This window comes from Rhododendron vialii, chromosome 7a (assembly GCF_030253575.1).
Source record: "Rhododendron vialii isolate Sample 1 chromosome 7a, ASM3025357v1".
Lineage (NCBI taxonomy): Eukaryota > Viridiplantae > Streptophyta > Magnoliopsida > Ericales > Ericaceae > Rhododendron > Rhododendron vialii.
The window spans coordinates 7,027,984-7,051,535 of record NC_080563.1 but is presented as its reverse complement, the minus strand read 5'-3'; the positions used below and the strand labels follow the sequence as shown (position 1 = coordinate 7,051,535).

At 37.7% G+C, this 23,552-nt stretch overlaps 2 protein-coding genes across 3 annotated transcripts; one reads left to right on the top strand and one right to left on the bottom strand.

Annotated features, from left to right (window-relative positions):
- The first annotated feature begins 5,327 nt into the window (after positions 1-5,327).
- Positions 5,328-12,082, top strand: LOC131331955 (serine carboxypeptidase-like 40). The gene is made up of 8 exons (XM_058365936.1): positions 5,328-5,875; positions 7,651-7,758; positions 8,223-8,497; positions 9,141-9,404; positions 9,785-9,903; positions 10,328-10,420; positions 11,284-11,389; positions 11,799-12,082. The coding sequence occupies exons 1-8, from the start codon at positions 5,506-5,508 to the stop codon at positions 11,961-11,963; spliced, it is 1,500 nt and encodes a 499-aa protein (XP_058221919.1). The 5' UTR covers positions 5,328-5,505; the 3' UTR covers positions 11,964-12,082.
- LOC131331956 (F-box/WD-40 repeat-containing protein At3g52030) lies at positions 11,797-21,942 on the bottom strand. Of its 2 annotated transcripts, XM_058365937.1 has the most exons (9): positions 21,683-21,942; positions 19,900-20,100; positions 19,150-19,204; positions 17,637-17,735; positions 16,847-16,950; positions 15,896-15,985; positions 15,077-15,216; positions 13,756-13,840; positions 11,797-13,239 (listed from the first exon to the last, which is right to left on the bottom strand). In XM_058365937.1, exons 1-9 carry the CDS (start codon positions 21,838-21,840, stop codon positions 12,876-12,878), a joined length of 1,296 nt encoding a protein of 431 aa, XP_058221920.1. In that variant the 5' UTR covers positions 21,841-21,942; the 3' UTR covers positions 11,797-12,875. The 2 variants fall into 2 exon arrangements, with proteins under 2 accessions (XP_058221920.1, XP_058221921.1); XM_058365938.1 differs by lacking the exons at positions 19,150-19,204; positions 19,900-20,100; positions 21,683-21,942 and adding an exon at positions 18,955-19,142.
- Between the last annotated feature and the right edge of the window lie 1,610 nt (positions 21,943-23,552).

The following is a 23,552-nucleotide window of genomic DNA, read 5'->3' as shown; positions in this document are numbered from 1 at the left end:
GTCATCGTGTATCCGTCGGGTTTCAGCAATTCAACAACCCTTCACCCAAGGTAGTCGACGAATTTTTCAGCCTCTTTTTTCCTTCAATGTTCCTGGTGTCTTTTCCCCCCTGAACACTGTGAATTCATTTGTTTGATGGTATTAATAGTGAACTAATCGAGAGAAGCTTAATAATATCAAACAAATTGTAGAACTATTATCCTATAAATATTTTATGCGGGTTGTAAAAGTTTTACGGAGTAACCAGATACAAGATATGTAATTCCTTTGCATATGTAGGCTAATCTAATGCTTATATCGGATCAAACAAACTAACCCCATAAATCTCTAGGCCTTAATTCAGAAAATTAATAAAGTAAGTTCAAAAATATATTCAAAATTGATTAGTTCTCTTAAAATCAGATGAGTTAAATTATGAGTAACTTGTTTTGTTTGATAACCTTAACTCTTGAGTATGTGCTAACATGGAGCTTTCTATTAGTTGTTGTAGTGAAATTTGGAAAGCAAGGTGCCAAGGTCGAAACATATGTCGACATGGTGTATAGTGCCGGCTCAGAGATACTATTTGAGATCCGAACCGGAAGTCTTAATAGGGAGTCATTTATCTCCGCATCTTTAAACTAAATTTTGCCTTCGCAAAGAGAAAAAGTTATATCCGGATGAACCGGTAACTCAACTTTGTCCAGAAAACCAATAGAGAAACTCCACGTCATCCAAATGGCAGAAGTTGCAGCAGCATCATGAAAAATACTACTAACGTGTTCTTTTTCAACAATTTGGATGGGTGCCGCTCTAACCCTTTGGTTAACTTTTTTAACCCCATGTCAATTTACGAAAAAAAAAAACTCCCAATATTGGAAGTAACAAAAACTACCCCAAAAAAATCCCAATTCAATTTAATTTGTACCTAGCAAAAATCAAATATTAAACCATAAACTGTTCTTCGTACTAGAAACTCATTTTATTTGTTGTGAATGGCGTTGAATATAGGCGGAGAAGAACTAACTCGTTTTGAGGCGAGGAGGAGCCGTGTCGATTTTTCAACAACAAAACCCATCCATTAACAAATAAAAACAACAAAAACCGGCTAAGTTCTGATTTTTTGGGCTTTTTTTGTTTTGGCCTTATTCAAATTTTTTTCGCGTTTGTTTGTTTTGCGAATTTTTTTTTTACCCCTAATGATTTGTCTCAACGAAAGGAATCAGAAAAGTTTTTTTTTTTACTTTTATCCTAATATTTTCTTGTAATATCCAAGATAAAGTAATTTTTTGGACTTAATCTTGAATATTTTAAAAAATATTTGAGTAAAAAAATTGAAAGCCGAAAGCGACAGCTTCTTTGGCTTTCCCCGTAAGCCAGCATCATTTTTTACGTTGGTATGATGCAGAAAAGTCCATTTGGTTTGGGACCCCAATGGATAGTTGCTTAAATTCCCAATTCCTCTCCTCAACGGAAACAGTCAAAACAGTGATTACTTTTGTGCCACCACTCTGTTCCAACTAATCCCGGGAATTCTCTGCACAGCTGTCGATCGATCATTCTCGTGGACAGAAATGGAGGAGTCCCTCAGTTGAATCCAGGTCATTTAATCATAAATATTGTGAAAAAAGATTTTACAAGTATGATCCTAAAAATAAGAGACTTTTTATCGTTGGAAATGGCTTTGTCTGGGTCTAGATGCAGTCTAAGTGATCGCAACCGTCGGTTAGCGTTTTTAATGATCTAGATTTGTTTTGATTTTTTAACGGTAAAAATATTCAATATATCTGAACTATTAATTGTTAATATGAATGGTCCAGATTGGACTGCAGTCAACCGTAGAGAGGCCGGATCCTTATAGTTTTTGAGACAAGTTTGGTGAGATCACTTGAAAAAAAAGACAGACCAAATTATTAAGAGCAATAATTTGGTGAGCAAATAATTTTACAAATTCAAACATAGAAGTATGTAGAGTAGTTCGAAGCACGTAGGCCCCACAAAAAATCGCGACAAAAAATTGAGAATCCACTTGTATTGAATGACTTCAATACATTTGTATCTGAATTTGGCATATCATTGCGTGCACGCAGATTTTTGAGAAGGTACTTACGTCCAGGTACTGACTCACTGAGTAGGAAACATGTACTCCAGTTCCATTCTAAATGAACATGACTTTCCTTCCAAAGATTTTCGGCCCATTTTTTGGGGATAAAACTCCAACATTTACACAGTTTTAGCGTCTAGTTCAGTCTTCTCAGATTTCCACTATCAAAATTCTGAGACTTATAACCGTAAGATTTTTAACACTTGAACGGCTTCGGACACTTTCGGAATTGTGTTCTTAGCATTACTACTCATGTGTGAAAACCATAAATATATATAATTATTAAAGGGCCGTCACGGGGCCACGAGCATGGTCCAAACCACTAGGTAGACTAAAGCAAATCTATCATGCTTTCTTTCTGTGTGAGTAATCCACACCCAACAACCATCTTCGAATTCCCTTGAAAATGGGGACTCCCCACATTTGCAGTTGCAGTTTCACATCATTGATAGGGACTTCCGATCGAGTAAAGTCCAAGCAGCCGAAAAATATCAATCGACAAAATTCGTGCATACAATGTTCGTAGTTGGTCCCATTTCTTAGACATTTCCACAGTACTATTGAATGAGCATTTAAGAGTAATAAAGTCGGAGAGTGACTTCTTCGTTTCTCAACTATTCTCTCGCTCTAAAGACTAGCAGTGATTCCCGGATTAATAAATTGGATGGAGGAATTAAGGCGCACGCTCATGCATTAAAATTTAAAAAAAAAACATGAGAGAAATTGAATGATCTTTTTTCATTTTTCTTTTATTTTTAATCTACCAATCTATATGTGTTCTAACCAATGAAGCACTGACATCTCTAGAGGTCGACGTATTGAAGTGTCGGACACGGCGGGGACACGTATGTGGCTTGTCCCATAATTTAATTTATGTGTCAAAGTGTATTTTTTGTAAAACAATTTGGGGTCAAATTGTAATTTTTTAAAAAAAATCAAGGGTCAAACTATAATTTTTCAATAGAGTTATATTGAATTTATGGATGTCTAGTTTTGTTTGAATGATATTGTAACTATGGATTTTTCGTTTTGTCCACATTTTGACATTTAAATTTGAAAAAAAAAATTGAAATAAATAAATAAATATACACGTAGCGTGTCCCCTGCTGTATCCGTGTCCCCATTTTTTTAGAATTTTCGTGTCCTCGTGTCCGTGTCACTGTCCGCATCCATATCCGTGTCAGTGTCCGTGCATCATAGGTTCTAACCAACTAAATATCAAGCTTATATGACTTGGCAATTTTACATATCGAAATGGGGTTAAGGATAAATGATCCTCCTAATTTTGCCAAAGACTCGAGACCCTAGCCCTCCCAATCTACTAAAACAATTTAAACATGTGGAGTTTATCCAAACATGCGGTTTCAAGGACCCTTAAAAAAACCTCAGGCTTATATGACTTGACAATTTTACATATCGAAATGGGGTTAAGGATAAATGATCCTCCTAATTTTGCCAAAGACTCGAGACACTAGCCCTCCCAATCTACTAAAGCAATTTAAACATGTGAAGTTTATCCAAACATGCGGTTTCGGAGACCCTTAAAAAAACCTCTAAAAAAACCCTCCAAATCTTAATCTCATAGTTTCCGATCAAATTTTGATGATCCGAGCCGTTCAATGTGTTCAGAACATGATTTTAAAGGTGCGTCCTAGAAATTGGCAAAAAAAATAACTGGGAATGGCTTAATTTGAGCAGTTTTTTATTGAACCGTTCATTAAAGTTCACTAAAAAAATGTTCGGGTGAAACCCTTCCCGGTCATTTTTTTGTTGATTTCTCATGGGTACCCTTAAAATCATGTTCTGATTACATTGAGTGGCTCGGATCATCAAAATTCAATCGGAAACTGGGGGGGTTTAGAGGTTTTTTTAAGGGTCCCCGCTCCGATATATATATAAATGTATCCACATCTCAAATTGGATGAATTTAAGTTGAGAGATATATAGTGAGTACTAATTGTATGATATCTCAAACCTGGAATATACTACAGTATACTTCCCATTTGGGCACATGGCTAGGCTGTTATTAGTGCGCGCATGAATACAAGGGACAAATAGCTGTTTCTTTCATCAAACCAATAGTACTTGATGATCAAAAAAAAAATTCCAATAGTTCTTTTTTTTTTGGTAATGCAGGATGTTCCGAATTAACTTGTGTGCACCTTGAACTAATCTTTACAACCCCTACAAATGTCGTTTCACACGCTTAAGCATGGGGCTGAGGTGGCCCCAACTTCCAAGAGTTGTTGGCAAATAAACTCAAATCTGAGACCTCAATTAAGATGGACCAACACCTAAGTCCCAAACCAAGAACACTTGCTAATCCCTTAGGGTTGTCCAATAGCACTTGGTTTCATGACACATGTGTGGACATACTGTTTTTCTTTTTTGTTAAATCGATATTTGGAAATCACGACGAGCAATGCTAGAGACACATATGAAGGGCAGTGATGCGTCTAGAACCTTTTGATCGATGCATCATGCACATGGATTTCGCACAGTGCACTTAGGATTGCTACACATCGAACGGTTTGAAACACACAAATGTGTACGAATGTTTGTTCCTCTGTACGCGTCTGTAGCTCTTTTGAATATTACATAATCGTCTTCTGAACCCCACACCCACTCTTTCCCTAAGAACTGATGTTTCCTACATAATCGAAACACTTGAATAGGATAACCAAGTTATTAGATTATTGGGTTTGGGTGCTAGATTCCTCCTACTTCTCTCATCTAAGTTTCAACCATTCTCAATTATCATTGTATACCCTTTTGAGGAGGGTAGTTATATTGTTACTATATTTTATATAACACTCAGATGGTGAATGGGGTGTGATAAATAATATTGATGACAAAAACTAATCACATGCATGGGACCATGTTCTTGGTAGGCAAATTTGCATGTTTATACTTTTTCTTTTTTATGCAAATGCACTCTTTTATGGCAACGGCAAAAATGAGCAGAAAATATTATCTACACAAGAAATTTGTCAAAAATAGTTCAGTAGTTAGTATCAAAATTATTCGAGTTAGTGGCTCGTACTAGCTAGCTAAGCTCAGTGGATCTTTCATAATTAATATTAACCAATGAATACGAGACGTTTTATTCAGTTTCATTCCCACTTTTATTTTAGTTAAAAGTTTTCGCTATACAAAACTGCATATCACCGTGCAAATTATCGACGTGGCACTGGATGACAGGCCGTCTAAATATATTCCCCATGCCTAGGTATGAGGATATGTACTACTATACAGTGCTCCAAGAAAGAGAGAAAATGTGTTATGGCGTACCAACGGTTGGTTAGACTTTTTACATGTGTGATTTAAACATGGAGACCTCTTCCACCAAATTATATATACACAGCTAATTAGATCCAAATTCCTTGGGACTCTCTCTCTCTCTCGAAAACGAAAGGGGACCTATGGCAACCAAGGCCTCCGCAGTTCTCTTCTTCTTTCTCACCATCTCCTTCTTCATACCTCTAACCCATGCCAAGAAACAGACTGAAGCTCTAAGCCAACTCTACAAAGCCAAGTTGAGGAAGAATTCTCCGGTTGACAAGGGCCGTTTCGGTCTGATTCAAGATCGAAATGGGCCCAAGGTCTTTCCACAGGAGGGAATGAAGGAGAGAGACAGGATTGACAAATTGCCCGGGCAACCCAAGGCAGGGTTTGATCAGTATGGTGGGTACGTCACGGTCAATGAATCAGCTGGTCGCGCTTTCTATTATTACTTTGTTGAAGCACAGAAGGCTAAGCACTATTTGCCTCTTCTTCTTTGGCTTAATGGAGGTAATGTCTCTCTCATTCTAATATTTCAATGTTGTTTTGATGGTTTTTAATGTCATTGCCACTAGGTTAAAAGCAACTTGAGTTCCGGCCTCTCTGGTAGATGGCGGCATTGATCTTTTTTAAAATTCGTTCAGGCGTAGGTGGTCCGAACACTTTGAGTTATCAAAAAATACATAGGCTACGAAAAGTGAATGGATGAACAGAATTTCATGGTAGAATTAAGTTAAAGAATGTATGAGTCGAGCTTGACTCGATTAGTATTTGAGAATTTGAACTCGGCATGAGTACCGAACGAGCTTCTATAAACGAGTCGATCCCATATACACGAGTCGGGCTTATCTGCTTGAGGTAAGCTAAACACGAGCTCACTAAACGAGCAAAAAAATTCTGTTAGAGCTCGGTTAATTTATTAAACAAGCTAAAATTCTGTTCGAACTTGACTCGTTTAGTGAAAGAATCGAGCCAAACTAGCCCTTGAGCCCCTGTACAAGTAAGTGTATGGACTTCACAGAAATGTGTGGTTGTAAAGTGATCGGGAATACCACATGGCGGTACCCCCGGACTACTTAATAATTACTCTTACTCATGCATGCTAGTATTAATTGCGCGAGGCATGGGATTCAAATCCCCCCTTCCCTGATTCTCGCAGTGCATGTTGTTACATTCTTTTCTATGCACGGATATAGTAATATTGCAGAATATACTTTTTAAGAAGTTATTTTTAAAATCATAACACCTTTTAAGTATTCTAAAAAGCGGTTTTCAAGAAATGGTTTTCTTTTTTTGTATTTTCCTAAATAATCTATCTTCCCCCCAAAATTCCTCTGGAATAACTTCTCAAATCAGCCGATCAAATTTCTGAATTCGAGTTCGAAAATCGATCCTGAAAATTAGCAAACGACGGGGATTTCACGATATAACAAAGCAATGTCGTATATATGACTCTGTTTTCATGATACACAAATAATTATACTTTCATCTAAAAACGAGAAAACGCAAACAACAAACACATAATACAATTGGGAAAATCTAAAATGCTGAACAGAATCAGGACCACTGTCCAACCTAATCCGTTTTTTAAGTAAGTCCTATTACCTAATCAACACAGCTGGCTTAACTCGTGCATACATACCCAGTTAATAGCCATTAGCCAACCCCAGAATTGATTGGTCCAGACCAGATAGATTGCAACAGTTGTAACATAAACACAGCCCGAAAACAAAATTCATTCGCGTGAGACTCCGAAATGGGCTCCACAATTGGTCAGTACCCCATCAGTAGGTACTCGTCAATCCCTGTAGAAGGGCTCTTCATAAATATATAACACCACGTGATCATGGTTCTTACAAAAACCCAAACATCGAATTTTTTGTCAAGTGTGACAATAGTAAGCATAAATAAATATAGTCAGTACAGTTAATATAATAGTCCAAAGTATTGGGTGGTTAAAATTGTTTCCCCCGGTACGTTAAAGAATGCCACTTTTCTCGAAAATAAAATAAAATGGGCACAGAAAGGTCCTGTTTTAGTGCACGACGTTGATACATTTGGCCAAAAAAAAAAAATGGTCTCCACAGTTGAACGGTGGGATTGAGTTTTAAGGATTAGTCGAGGTGCGCGTATGCTGGCTCGGTCACCTGAATTATTAAATAAAAATGTTCTGTAAGATCCAGTAGGTGCGCGTATGAAATTTACTATTTGGGTTGTATTGCATTCGCAGTTTATAAGATATGAGCATAAATACTAATAAATACTTGGTATATATCTTTTTGCAGGCCCTGGTTGTTCTTCTCTTGCCTATGGAGCAATGCAAGAGCTGGGACCATTCCGTGTCCACAGCGACGGCAAAACTCTCTACAAGAATCCATTCGCATGGAACCATGGTATGTAAGGGCCGAGCTCCCGTCCACTCTCCTCCCCTTCACTCCGGTCCAGTTCGGACCATTTGTGGGCCGCCCAAACTGGACCGGATTGAAAAGAGAGGACTGATCAATGGGAGATCAGTTCGGTATATATGAAGATGACCTTTAATTTCCTTGTTAACTTCTTTTGCTTGATTTTATTTTATTTTCAGAATCAGTTTTCTACAAAAACAAAACAAAACAAACAAAAATAGAAAAGTCATTTGATTAATTTAATTCGGAACACGTAGAATTTTTTGGACATTGTTAAAAGAAAGTAACAAGAGGACGCTCGAGAACCTCTAGAGCGATTCCACTTTAAAATGATGGATTTTATAAAAGGTGAAAGGAATTGATTCAGATACAACCAGAAGAAGACGGGGGCTGTTTGGATATGTATAATTTAGTATAATTTCATTCTCTAATCTATGTGGTTTTTTTCGCAGCTGCAAATGTTTTATTTTTGGAGTCGCCGGCCGGAGTAGGATTTTCGTACTCGAACACGACATCGGACGTTACAAGTGGCGGAGATAGAACAACATCATCGGATAATTATGTGTTCTTGTTAAATTGGCTCGAGAGATTTTCTGAGTACAAAAATACGGAGTTTTACATTGGCGGCGAGAGCTACGCCGGACATTATGTGCCTCAGCTTGCGCACACTATCCTTCATTTTAACAAGTTGGCTAACAAGACCCTCGTCAACCTCAAAGGCATTATTGTGAGTCTCTTTCCCTCTCCGTGGACGGTCCTAAATGCGTTATCCACGAGGCGAAAAATAATTGAAAATTGAACTACAATAATATTTGTTTGTTTACCTTATCCTCTCCTCCCGGCCATCATGTCCAAACCCGAGACCGACACAATCCTTGCTAGCAAATTACAAACAAAATATTACAACAACTAAAAACAAACCTAATTTTGTGACTTTTCTTACTTTTGAGGCCTCCTTTGATAAACCACCTTCCCAAGTGAAGAAGATTTGAACTTATGATAAAATTCGTATAAACTAGTAAACTACCATATAAAGTGAGGGGCACAAATGAACCTCAAAGTCAGGGTGGTTGTGCTGCCACGGACCACTAGTTGTGGGTCCGACTTTGGGCATATACCGAGAATGCAATACTATCGGGCCCTCAAATTTTATCTAATGTTGTTCGCCTTTCATATTTCTTGTGCTCTTAAATTACGCCTATTGACAAGATTAGTTCCAAATTTTAATTACTCCGTACTACTTTTGCTGCAAAAATGCGAATAGTTATTAAGCGTTTTGATGTGCTATAACATCCAAAAAAAGAAATGTTTGGAAAAATAATTTAATCAAAGATATCGTGACACTCGTTTCCGGGTACAATTTTTTGCAGATTGGGAATGCAGTAATCAACGATCTAACCGATAATATAGGAATGGTGGATTATTTCGGGAGCCACTCTCTCATTTCCGATCAAGCTCAGCTCCAAATCCGGAAACACTGTAATTTCTCAGACGATGATGCCGCCGCTAGGTCCGCTGAATGCAGAAGTGGTTTAACTGAAGCTAACAGGGTTTTTGACGACATTGATGTGTACAACATCTATGGTCCTGTATGCTTCTCTCCCAATCTCACTGCAAAACCCATCAAGGCTTCTGTAAGTTCACTCTGCAGCACAAATTTTGCATAATTTTGTCTTTCCTATTTTTTTTTTCATTTCTCTCATCGAGACAAATTTGAAAAGCCAAATATTTCGACCAAAAATTTGAGGGGGGGAAAAAAAATACAAACTACAAAAGTAAGTCGTGGTCTTAAAACTAATTGATTCAGTCCAAACTCCTCGTTAATGGGTTAAGTTTTCCAGAGAAGCATCTCTCGCGCAGGAAATCAATTATTTGAGCTGAACTTATGACCAGTTTGATTAAAAAGCTTTTTCGAAATAACTTTTACAGGAAATAACTTAAAATTTAAACCCATTTCGGCAATAGTATTCAGCTCGACTTGACTTACTTATAACTGTGCTGACATTTGGTGCAGGTATTGAATTTCGATCCATGCACTGATAATTATGTGCATGCTTATTTGAATAGTCCTGAGGTTCAAAAGGCAATGCATGCCAATGTTACCAAAATCAGCTATGATTGGGAAGCATGCAGGTATAAGGCCCTCTGTACCCCTCCTAAGTCAATTGTTCGGTAGAATTAATCAGTACTCCTTAGAGTTTGCTACAGCTCTTTAGGGCCTGTTTGGACGCTGCATTATTCAGTACTCCTTCCGGCACTGTCTCTCTTTAAATTCCGAGTGTAATTGGCCGGTGATTTCGAAATTCATTCTGTCCAAATGCGTTATTGAAAATGAATGAGGGAATGCAGGACCCTGAAATCACCGGCGGATGAGCTTTTTGAATTCTTGATTTTCACACTATATTTCTGTAAATATACTTTTACAAATTTCGATTGTAATTCAAAAGTCTAGAAAGCATATGCCTCTCCCACTTCAACACTTTCCTCTTTGAAAGCACATGCCTCCATGTGGCCATGGACATGACTTTTTGATTGAAACTTGACATAATAATTGCAGCGATGTCATCCAAAAATGGAGAGACAGCCCATCCACAATCATTCCCCTCCTCCAAGAACTGATGGAAAATGAGGTCCGAGTATGGGTATTTAGGTAAATTAACTCTTTCTCGGATTTTAATCCTCTTCATTTCACGCATGGATTCGTTCTTTGCTTGTACATATGTACGATTTGCAATGCTTAACTAACAATCTAAAATTACGTGTCCATTCATACCACGTTTTCATGCGTGTTCATCGGTGCTCTCTTTTGTCTGCAATAGGACTTTTTTCTTCTTGCCACCCCCACCAAAAACTATGATCATGACTGTTACCCATCAATTCTTGGGAAATGGCCTTCCACTTGAGTAGTTGAGCTATATATGGCTGGTACAAACTAACAAACACATCATTCAACTTGGCTTTAACTTGGAAAATGCTCACAGATGGACCCTTAGATTAGGGCCCCTTAGCACATGCAAGTTTGGCAGTCTATATGTTGCTAGAACATGATCAGGTTCGTGTTCTTTTGTAATCATCCATGTATTGGATCTTGAATTTGTAAAATGTGAACGCATATAAATAGACATTCGTACATATAATTAACATACACATATATAGACATTCATTCGTAGCTCTTGTTTTGCTGTTTTTTCATTTCCTTTAAACAAAAAATAAGGTTATAGATGTTAAATTAATTACTTTTGAGGAAGAAGAATCACATGACCTTGTCCAAAAGTCAGCATGATCTATCTCCTGTTGGATATATAAAAACAACATTTATGACATTGATTGCTTGCGTTAATAAAATGAGAAGAAAATATTTGTAAAAACTCCTCTCTCTCTCTCTCTCTCTCTCTCTCTCTCTCTCTGCGCTTTACTATGTTAAAAATAAGTTAGTTTCCATTTTGTTATTGATTGAGTGGACACAAAAATGTAAGAGATTCAAACAAATAATGTCATTTGATCATATCACAGTGGAGACACTGATGGAAGGGTACCAGTCACATCAACCAAGTACTCCCTTAACAAGATGAAGCTTCCTGTGAAGACTGCATGGCACCCTTGGTTTCTCAATGGAGAGGTAATTTCCTCACTCTAATAATTTTTCTTCTTTTGGGTAAGAATTTTCTTAACGTATTTGACTTATTTGTTTCACTTGTTTTTAATACTCCTTCCGTCCCAGTTTGTTTGTCCGATTTCGACATACGTGCCTTTTAAAAAATTGTTCATATCTCACAATTTATAATGTTTTACATAATTTCGAAAATGTCATATTTTAGATCTATCAAACAAGATCCATATTGCATATAAAAAATATTATAAATTGAAATATATAGACAATTTTGTAAGAGGTCCCAAATAGTGAAAATGAACAAACAAATCGGGACGGAGGGAGTAGTTTTCTATTTATTTTTTCGCTCGTTTTAAAGTTTCCTTGGTTTTCTGGGTAAATTAACCTTGATCATATGGTATTTGCATTTGTGTCTCAGGTTGGTGGGTATACAGAAGTTTACAAGGGAGACCTAACATTTGTTACAGTTAGAGGAGCAGGGCATCAAGTCCCCAGCCTTAGCCCCCCAAGAGCTCTTGCTCTCATCTCACACTTTCTGGCTGGGACCACTCTCCCGAATTCTACTTCGATACAGCACTACTAATCTCCTCTTCTTTTTCCTAATCGATATTTATTTTTTGTCGGTATTTTCCTGTTTTGGCAACAAGAGGAAAATCAAATTACGAATCGAATAAAAAAACGAAATGCATTTCAGAGATTTAATGATTGTGTGCCAAGAGCAAGCAAACAGAAGCACTGGGAAAACAAAAAAATATTGCCAATAGACCTGCAGAGGCTCGTGAAAGAGGGTGTGCAAATAGATTTGTAACTAGATTAGTGTAAGCTGACCCCGGACATCCTGAGTTATGAAACGAAAAAATGTTTTTCCCCAAAATGAAAAAACCTTGCCAGAGTGCATGGCCTTCACTAACATGGTGTTTCAAAGAGGGCAGCAGATCAAATAGTGGCAAGGGGAAGCAAGAAAGCCATACCAAACGTCTCTTAAAGCCCATAGACGCCCTAGTTCCCATAACGGAACGGTAAAACATCATCCTCTGTTTGTTGGTTGTTTCCGATTCATTTTGCAAATTAAATTTGAGGTTAGCCACCAGAGTGTTCGATAGCCAGCACAGTGATACAGCATTCGATTGAGATGAAATTTCAGGACATAGCTCATGGCAGTGGAATGTACGTATCTCACAAATGGTTATGATCTTTTTCGAGAACATATTTCGATGTGTTGTAAATATTGGTACAATGTCAAAAGGCATTCATCCACTTAATCTACTCCTACTCTTAAAGACTGCATGATGATAAATCTGAATCTTATTGATTAATCATAGAGAAGGTATTTTACATGGGGTGCAATACACCTATACATAAATCAATTAATCAATATATAAATTTTGTGCACAGTAGGAAAAAATCACGTTTCTACAATGCCATATAGCATATTAGCCTTCAAGTAACTTTACCATAGTTTCTAACTTTTCCAGAGAAAAAGTAAAACTCTTTTTTACCTGTTAAATTTCCATATTCTGATGTTCTTCTCATTGTGTGTTGTGACAACCTTCTGCATTCCAACAGCCAAGCACCTAATTGAAGGGCGACATGTTTTAGGGATGAGGTCAATGCGAGTATCTTCTGAGAGCCTTCTTGCTTTCTTTATTTGGACGACTCCATATGAATCTCTCGAAGGATTTGAAATGTTGCTCTCATTCATGATGCACCTTGAGAAAACCTCACCTGTGTCCTGGTCCAAGAATCGTAGCACACCATCTATTCCGCCAACAACTAACGTCGAATTGTCACCTCGCATGTGATTCATAGAATATAAAACGTTTGGGCTCACTCGGACATTCCACAAAGTCCTCGTAGTCCTGCAGATAACAGAACAAGGTCATGTACCTTTCTCTAGTTCTTTTGCAAACAAAGAGCACATCATTGCATATCATAAAACAAGATACAACAGAGTTTGGAATTAGAGATTACAAACCAAGAGTAAAGTACTAAAAACATTACCAATAATCACTGAGTAAGGTCATGTACTTGCTAGATCACAAGACACAAATAAAAAATAAAGTAACAACTAGACCTTAAGAACTTGTAAAAATGGAAATAAAAAATAATCACGCTGCTAATATGCTTATCACAATTCACATCTGAAATTGGAAAAAGTTAACACTGCCAGATGGCTCCTCATGGTTCACCAACTGATCACAAGCGAGTAGTTTACTGGTTTTAGTTTAGTTCAACCAAAGGATGATTCTAAACCCCAATAATAGGACAAGAAGAGATTAGTTTCTCCAACCTGAGAGGTAGAATACAAAAGGTAGCCAAAGGAACTTCTATGGTTGACTCATTCCAATCACAAGCAGGGAGATCTACTAGCATACCTAAGGTCCCAACAAGATGCATATCCTGCAGTTGATCCAGCAAAGACTAAATGCGAAGAGGGGTTGAAACACAGGGTCCTTATGCCTGTCATGAGATACGAAACATGTTTATGACAGTAACAGAATTCGATTCCACAACAAATTATACAAAAGGTCTTAGTACGTTAAAATACACCATGAAAGAAGCTTTCACAATAAATTCATCTTGGAATGCATAGCTGGAAAATCCTTTTCACAAGGATGGAGAACACTCACATATAAATGGGGACAAAAGTAGTCAAGATCAAAAAAAAAAGAAAAAAAGAGTGTATAGTCAAGATTTCACAGGCCAGCACTCATAGAGTTTATTTACATAAAAAGAAACACTGAAAGCTAGTCCTGTCAAAATCCTACTGAAGACAGACCATCCAAGTTAGAAGTGTCCAACTAGAAACAGACAAGAGATTGCTTGCAGGATTCTCTAATTTCTGTATTAACAATCGTCTCTTCAGTGCTGCAATGTCCGCATTTTGAAACCTGGTTTTTCCAATAATATGTATGTAGCGTTACTTTCTAGAAGAACAGAATTATCAAAACAACTGGGTGTCTTCCTGCTAGTTGTCGCCTTGTCGGTGAATATATGACAACGTGTGCTGTGCAAAAGATGGTTACTTAGCTTTAGCTGGGTGACAGAACTTTTTCATTCTTAATCAACACAATAGTTCTGAGGTTCTGGAAGATACAGACCAGAATAATGTGGCATTCCGCTGGTGTACTCGCTTGAGTGAAATGGTTGCTTGATAGAACCCCATTTCATGACTAAGACTCAATTACAGAGAACTCAGGAGAGCACCCATTTCGTTCCCCTCTGAATCTCCCCAGGTTCCTTTTTCAAAGAGTCAATGTCATTCCCCTGGCCAGTTGGCCACAATGCCAAGTGTATGGGTAGCAGTTAGCTCCCTAAGTCAGCAGTTAGAAGTCTCTTAAGCTGGTTGAGCACCTCCCTGATTACCAGATGAAATTCAACTTTCATGGCTGTTCCTAGAGTAATCAGGGACAGTTAGAAGGGATGGTTGGCATCTGGTAATCCCCCTTGGGTCATCCAATGCAATAAGTTGAATATCCGTTGTTTTTTATGAAAGATTCAAATATCCAATAGTCAACATCCTCCTGCTTTGGTTATGAGTTATGACTACTAATTCAATTCCTTCTTGGTTTCATCATAAGGACAGAAAACACAATAATACACGGCCAGAGATGTACACATAGAAGGAACTACTGGTAAAGCCAGAAATGCAAAGATAATCAGATGGGTACTATCGCAACAGGGATATCATACAACCTCCAGAATCAGTTGACCTCAATGCAGATATCCGCTGATCAGAGGAAAGATCCGACAGTGTCACACGACCAAGACAGGAACCACTAATGATCAATTGATCATCGCTTAAAGCTAAGCATGTCACAGACCCAGCATGCATCCTGCAAAAAAGAAAGGCAAATGAAACTACCAAGCATTAGGAAAAAAAAGTTGACTATTTTTCTTTCTTTTATGGAAGAGAAACATAATTGGTATTAAGCGAAATTTTTTCTTCTTTTGCTGCCTCTACAAACTTCTGAAGCTAGCTTGTTACCACTAGCAGTAACCAGTCAGAACACATAAGAAAGTCTTGTAAGCTCTCTCTAATTTTTTTTTCTCTCTACACCTCTTCTTTTTTCCTGTGTTGGGTTCTGCTTTGTCACTTTGCTCCCATGAAAGCATGAAAAAACATCCCAAAAGCTACATTTTAGCAAGCTTTCAACAGAACAAGACCAAAAAAAGAACTATTCCTTTTCATGCTTTCTTTTTAAGTGCAATGAAATTTCGTATTAAGCAGCAATTTCTTCCTCTCTCTTTTTTGCATGGATACTGTATTAAGCATTAAGAATCGAATGAGACCTACAACTTATGTCTATTGGATAGAGAACTAGCTTTTCCAAGAAACATAGTAAACAGAAACTAGCTTTTTGAAGAAACAATGAGTTAATAAAACCAGTAACACAACAAAGGTAAAGCACACAAATCATGTGGGACTTTTCTTAACATATAACCTGGCTATAAATAGCCGATAAAACATGGATAAAGCAAATATGAGATACTGTGATTTCTTGGCATACATACTTTATGATTCGAGAACATTTCCGACTGTACATGTCAAATAATCGGACTGTCCCATCCTCACATCCAACTGCAGCCTCTGGATCTACATAACTGCACAATTTTAAAAAGTACATTTATGTTTTGCATATAAATGATCGACACAATTTTATAACGGAAAAACTAGAAAAAGTTCATAACAAACAAAATTTGATGTCTGCTTTCAGCATCATTCAGCACACCCCGAGCAATCGCCAACATAGTAACCGACAAAAAAGTGCAACTTGCAAAGAATATCTATAACTGTCCATGGAGCACTGTGAAATGAAGTTTGCAAGCAGATATGGGGTCAAAAAGGGGCAGGATGTCACTATGTCATGCTTTACGTGGTAAGCAGTAAGGATAGGAAGGAATATGTGTTGCCCAGAGGAAGTAGGCGGGGTGACTTCCCAGTTCCCGGCATTTATTTTCAGGCTCGGGCAGTGTTGATTTGGCATGTGAGATCTTCTATCACGTCTTGCCTTCCTGTGTAAATACTTTCCGAGACCAATCTTTGTCTCTTTTCATTTGCTGATGCTTCTCCAGCATTCGCGTATTCCAGCAATTTAACTTTCTGAAAGTTCGGCATCTCTACCAATAATTTCATGCTTCACAGCCTTAAAGTAGGGGAACATCAGTTCTGACTTTTGACGTGTTTCACAAATTTTCAGTGACTTTCATTTGCATCATTAAAACCCAAAAATGACAGATGCATAGTGTTTATGAAGTAGCATAAACTGCCATCAAAACAATGGTCGAATTAGCTCTTATTTACTTTGTGATGGCACTCTGAGATACTTTACATCATGGCCAAGAATTCAGAACATTTACAATGAGATGTAGTATGTTGGCTGGAAGAAAGGTTGGAGCCCAAATATATAAAGACTTCAAAGATCAAGCAATAATAGGTTGTAAATGGGATAGCAATACACGCACCGCATGCATAAACCCTTTGTAAACAGGCCTTCACGTGAGGAAAATATATCTCTTTTCCCACTGCGTCTCCATATGCAAATACGAGTCCCAACCAAACCAACAACCTACACACAAGTATATGGAGATTGCAAATCCTGTCAAAAACCACGGCAGTTTCTGCTTTTGGTATGTGCAGGAGAAATATATTTATTTTCCCACTGCGTATCCATGCATATACGAGTCCCAACCAAAACAACAACCCAGACACAAGTATATAGAGATTGCAAATCCTATCAAAAAGGCATTTAGATCAAAGAATGTTGGCTTCACTCTTAAGGAACCAGTCTCAAAAGTGATAGGATAGTAGTGCAAGCTATGCCTTACCAAATACAAACAAAAGTGTCTAGGTTGGGTAATTTCTCCTGCATATATTTCTGTGCTATCGCTCATTAGAGCAAATAATTGACTCACAGCCGGTAATACCTGCTAGCTTTGGAAACAATTCTCAATTATGAGTTCTATCAATGGCAATCAACTCACGTAGCAACATTAACATAATTGGGACCACAGCATCTATAACCTTTGTCATGAATGTTAAATGTCACACAATGTGAAGACTTGCTTCTGTTCAGAGAGAGGAATAAAACATGTTGAACCAAAGACACTGACTTGAGAGTCAATAGGAACTTGCCTAAACAACTTCTCAAAAGACGAGATGCTAAAGAAAAGAGGAATGGCCATAAAGATAGAGATAGACAATTTCATGGACCTGAAAGGAAAAGCATGTATGCAATTTGTTTCTTCGTGTTACCTTGCTCTCATCAAAATCAAAATCAACTAGAGGTGCTTTATCTGGGAGCGAATATTCGTCCAAGCATTTGTAATTTTCTGCTGACCAGAGACGCATAACCTACCAAAACAAAATATCAAACCATAATAGCTCGGTCTGTAGCATCTTCCCATGGAAAAAGAAACAAAAGACAACTAACAAATATAGATGTGTGGAAAGAAATAGCAATCAATATGATTTACCTACATAAATTATGGAGTCTACAGAAGCTAGAGCACTTAATGAAGATAAGTTGAGAGAAAGCCAAAAAACATAGTGAAAAAATGCATAGCCACTAAATTGCAACATATAAAGAGATATGACTATGGCTGTAATCACCATAGTTAAAGCATCCATCTCAAAACCAATTGGCAATGAGTGGAGAGGCCGCCCAGGCTCATATACTAGTTTTGAAGGAGATAATTAACCGATGTGGGACAAACTCCAACACTCCCCCGCACATGGGACCCCCGACTCACAGGTGGAGAGATAAAAAAAACGATCCAAATCACATGGATCACAACAAACAATGGTGCACTTATGGCACAAACAAAGGGGAGCAAATTCTTGGAGACCCTAGCTCTGATACCATGTTAAAGCATCCAACTCAAAACCAAATTGGCAATGAGTGGAGAGGCTGCCCAGGCTCATATACTAGTTTTGGAGGAATAATTAACCGATGTGGGACAAACTCCAACAACCATAAGCACGAGTCAAAGGCGCAAAGAACATAGGCGGGCTTGCAAGGACGAAATATTCCTACATCACCTAAATCTATCACCAAAGAAGAAAGTTACTTGGCCAGCTTAAGAAACAAAGGATGCATAATCTTTGTCTCCTTGGTGCCAACTGCCAAGATATGTCAATTTGAGAGTGCTTAAGGAGTCTTGCTATAAACCAGAGTAACCTAGAAGAACATCCAAAAAACTGAGGAACCCACAAACAAGTACGACTATCAAGAGAGACGCATAAAGGACCTCCAACAAGATATATAAACAACAAACATAAAAGACAAATTAAGCATGCTCCTAACCAAAAAAGAGAGTTGTTAAGTGCCCCCGAGAAAAAATCTAATAAGAGTATAAAAAGATTTGCACACCCACGTATTGCCATTTGGTAAACATTTATAACAAGTTCAGCACATAGAAGCGGTATCCTTTGACGGGTAATATTTCAACAGATCTCATATCTCATATGTATACAACAATGAGAATGTTCTCATAATGAAACTGCCTAACCTATGAATCTATGACCATGACAAAATATTGAAGTTAATGAACTTGTGATGCAGAACACGTACGTATTGTCTCTTAGTGCATACGTTGACTTTCCGGTTGGTATCTGAAGATCTAAAAGGAAAGTAATGGGACTTTTTCCAACAATTATGAAGACGTAGTTTTCTTCCTGACAATACCATAATAAATAAACAAATACTAAACATAAAAAAGTACAAGAACGTCTCCATGGTAGTAGCTAGTGTACATGGTGGCCATACCTTATCACCAACACCAGTAAGAATCAATCCCATCTTCATTCTACACTGATCAACCCTAATAAAAAGTAAGATTAGCCAAAATTGGAAAATAATGAGGTAAGATAACAAAACTGGAGAAGGTTCAGATTTTGACGGGAAACATTTGAAGTGTTTCTCTACTCAATAAAACAAATCAGGTTCAACAAAAAGAAATCCCATACTCCCATCCAAAGAAGACAACATATTTTTATCAAAAAAAGAATTGAACAACAATATCTAGTGAGGTTTTTGCAAGTCCAATACAAGTTTCAAGCATGAATCATTAACTAATATTACTTCCACAAAGCTTTTGTTTAAACTGTAGAGGACAATCGGAAGTGGGGCAGCAATAAAATGGCACAGGTTGACGAACTATGACATCAAAAAAAACTACCTCCAACTTAAGTCCACAAAAGTTTGTGTCGATTATAAACTTGTAACAAAATGCATGGCATGGCATGTATTACATGGTATCACAGTTAGATACCCATGGATGGTAGGGGATGCGTCCATGATGCTCAGTGAGCACACTGCACATCAGGGAGGCTCTGAAGTAAGCATGAGAGCCCCCTTACCTTGACATCTAACTTTTTTAGTTGAGTGCTACTCAAGATTGCTTAACATAATTTACATCCGAATTGAAGTTATCCCCTATTAGTGTTCCATGCTCTGTTTCAAACAGAAAAGTTCCAACAAACAGCAAAACAATGAGCTAGGGGAGAAAGGACTTACCCAACCGAATGACCTTTCCACTGAGAGACATCAATGGGACCTTGTTGTAAAGAGGACCTATGACGATCTATAGCCGACCTCTGCAAATGTTTCTTCAAAAATCTTTCAGAACTAATAGACATGTCGAAAGAACTGGGAGAACTCTGTTGTTGCTTGCAGTAAAGAATTTGTAATAGCTTGGATTTGGAAATAATTGTATTCCTTCAAAGGTAGGCAGGAAAAAAGAGAGGAAAAGAAGGGATCAGTAGTAGTCACATAGTAAAAGAAAGCCAACAAGAATTTGTATGGATTAAAAACAGCTCCCCGAAGAGAACCTTTGATAATAAAGAACCTAAACCAATAAACATTATGCCTCTAGCACATACAAATTCGATTTTCCGAAGAACATTATTCACATTACCCACACAATACAGTTACAGCACACCAATTGGGACAAACCAGATTATAATAGAAAACCTAAATCTACTTGTGCTCACAAGAATGCAATCAAATAGTACTATCTTAACTTGGAATTAAGCCACATTGTCCGTGTTTGATGTACGAATCCTATCCAAAAAGGAGTAAAACATCCATATTGGTGATACGGGCATTGTGCACTTCGGCTGCAATTGCATAGCTATTTAGCCAGCATGAGCATCTTGATTAACAAAGCAATATGTTTTCTTCGGGGAGAAGGACCGATAAATAACAGCAGCAAAAGTAAAATATTAGGGTAGGGGTTATCCAACTAAAATCTTCTATGTGTTAATATAAGAAATGATAAGAGCTAAGAAAAATTCAAGTTGGGTTAAGGTCTGCGGTCAAAACATTAACGACTGTCGTGGATAACAGCTCGACTGCTCTTGTGGGTAAGACTTTTAGTCCATTGTTCAAAATAAAGCCTTGTAAATCAAGGAGAAAGGACAAATAGGGGAAGGGAAAAAGTCAAAAAACTACAACGCCATACTGCAAAGGGACTTCTAAGTCGGTCTATTTCTAAACCCACTTTCTCACCACACACAGGGAGGTGTACTCTTACAAGGTATCCCATACTACAAAGGAGCATTGCATTGTGCAACAATAGAAAGCCAGTTGGAACTCAAAAATCAACGACATAGACTGCTTGCACATCCGAAATGAACCAACCATGGTTCGTATCCTTTATGTCCTGGAATTCAGAATACTGGGGAAATCAAATGGACACCCAGCTGTGCTATGGATAAACTGAAGCAATTGGTCCAATTAAATATTCTCATCAACTGGACACGATAACTAATGCATCAAAATTACCCACATAAGCTTAGACCCTCTAATTATTGCCAAAAGAGAACAATTATCTGGACTAAACAAGTGAAAAAACCAACACTAAAGCCATCTCCAATGGAGAGGCTAAACCCGGGTTAGCGTCATTAACTAACTTCCAATTGCACAATTAGCTAACAAAAGGAACGAAATTTGCTCCAATGGATTGCAGCAAATCAATCACTTTTTGGATTTGGCATCTTTTCCTTGTTTTTGTTTTTGTTTTGTTGATAAATACTAATAAATTTTAACTGTCAACTCCATATCAGTAAACCATAAGAAAACTAACAACTCAAAATAAATTGGTGCAAATAGACTAATTTCTACATAGCCTGGTTTGAACAGCTTAATTTGAGGTGAGATGCACTTTATCCGTGGCTTGATTTTGGCTCAAGCCTAGGTGTTATACGAGAGATCAAATAGAAACGAAACAAAGTAACAATTTCCACGCATTCTCTTTTGTAACGTTTTTTTTTTAGAGAGAGAGAAAGAGAGAGGGTACCAGGATTTGCAGACGCAAGAGCAGCGAAAGAGGTCGAGAAGGTCGAGGAAAGAGAAGAGGATACAGAGAATGTCGTGACTGAGGACGTGGACGGTAGCTCGATGTCTTGCGATTCTCTTCTCTGGCGGAGACCGGCCACCTGCGGCGGTTACGTCCATGGTTGTCCTCGCCGCCAGAGAGAGAGAGAGAGAGATTTTTGGAGACCGGAGAGAACGCTTCTGATCTGTTTGGAAGTTTGGAGTACAAAATAGAAGATAGATTTTGGTCTTGGACGCAAACTTTGTTTCCATGGCCGCTTACTTTAGTTATATACCCGCAGTCTTTTTCTGTGTAACCGTAAACTTTTTAACTATGGACGCAAGCTTTATTTATTGGACGCAACCGTTGTTTCCTTGGTGCATAAAAGGAATAAGGATATTGCGGTAGAGTACGACCTTGATGTGGTGGAAAGCATCAGCTCGATCTTGATTATCCCTAATCTCATATGTGAGTTTTTATTTTATTTTATTCGGACTTGCCACCCTCACCTCCTCTCGGGATTGAATGAGAATGGATAAGAGGCTCGCAAACCTTCTGCTTGTCCGAAAACTGGAAACCTTGCGTCTAGTATAAACCATAAATAAAGTACTCCTATATGACCTTATTTTTAATGCCTTTTAACCTTTTAATCATTTATGTAAAAAAATGATGTCAATAAAATATACTTCAAGTCAAGGCCATTTTGTGATGTCTTTTTAACCTTTTAATCATTTATGTAGAAAATAATGTCAAAAAAATATTCGTTATTACAAATTGGTGCTTTAATGAAACTGTATATCTATTGTTTTTGGCTTAAATACATGTTATTCGGTCAAGTACATATCAAAATAAGAATGACTAGCTTAAATTATTACGAAGACAAGCCTCGCAAAAATAAATCTTTGTGATAATCGCTGTAAAAAAATATGGCGTGAACTTTACGAAAGCGTGTAATGATAATGTTCACCAATTTGTTTCGGTGTGTGGGTTTCCGTGGATAAACAAAATAGTACTCCAAAATTTGAAAAATGCCGTTTGTTTCTCATAATTAGAAGAAAAATAATTTAGAGAAAATGTACACCTTAGTGTATATGAGACCTGGAAATTAATGCGAGTGTGTGCATAGGGTTTTAGTGAATGATTGTGGTTATAGATTTTCCTCTCTCACGTATGTGTGAACCCCACATATTGAACTAGGAGAGGCAAGTTAGGTGGGGCTCGTACACATGTGAGGAGAGTGTGATTGAATATATGGTTGATGGATGTGTACTTATCATTTGTGTTAGAGACTTACCATTTGCAATTTTGTGAACAGATCACGGTGTGGGGTCCAATGCAGATCTCACACAAACGATTCGAACTGATCATTCGACGTAAATATCTTTTTTTTGAGGGTTTATACAAAAAATTAGTTTAATCCAATACCTGTAATTATTCGATCAAATCATTTAACTTTTTCATTTAGAATCAAGGGTAACGAATCGTTTTGGGTGTACTCAGACTGTTTTGGCGCGCACTTAGAAAGCTCCCCCCGTCCAAATCTTGAGCTTTTGAACCCACAAAACAGAGAAATTATTCTATGCCCTTGGGGCAATACATCATTTTTGACAAGTGGTGCCTCACACCAATCAAAACCTGCTTTATTGATTTTTTGTCATTTTTTTGACACGTCAACAACTCTCAATGGCCAGCCAACCAAAACAAACGGCAAGGCACGGCGTTAACACGTACGGTACCTACCCCGGTCTTATCAATTTTGAACCTTGCTATTCTCTCTTCTCCTTTAATTTTGGCTCACATTTTTTCCCTCCAGTTTTGACTGCTATTTCTGCAATCCTATGTTTTCTTTTTT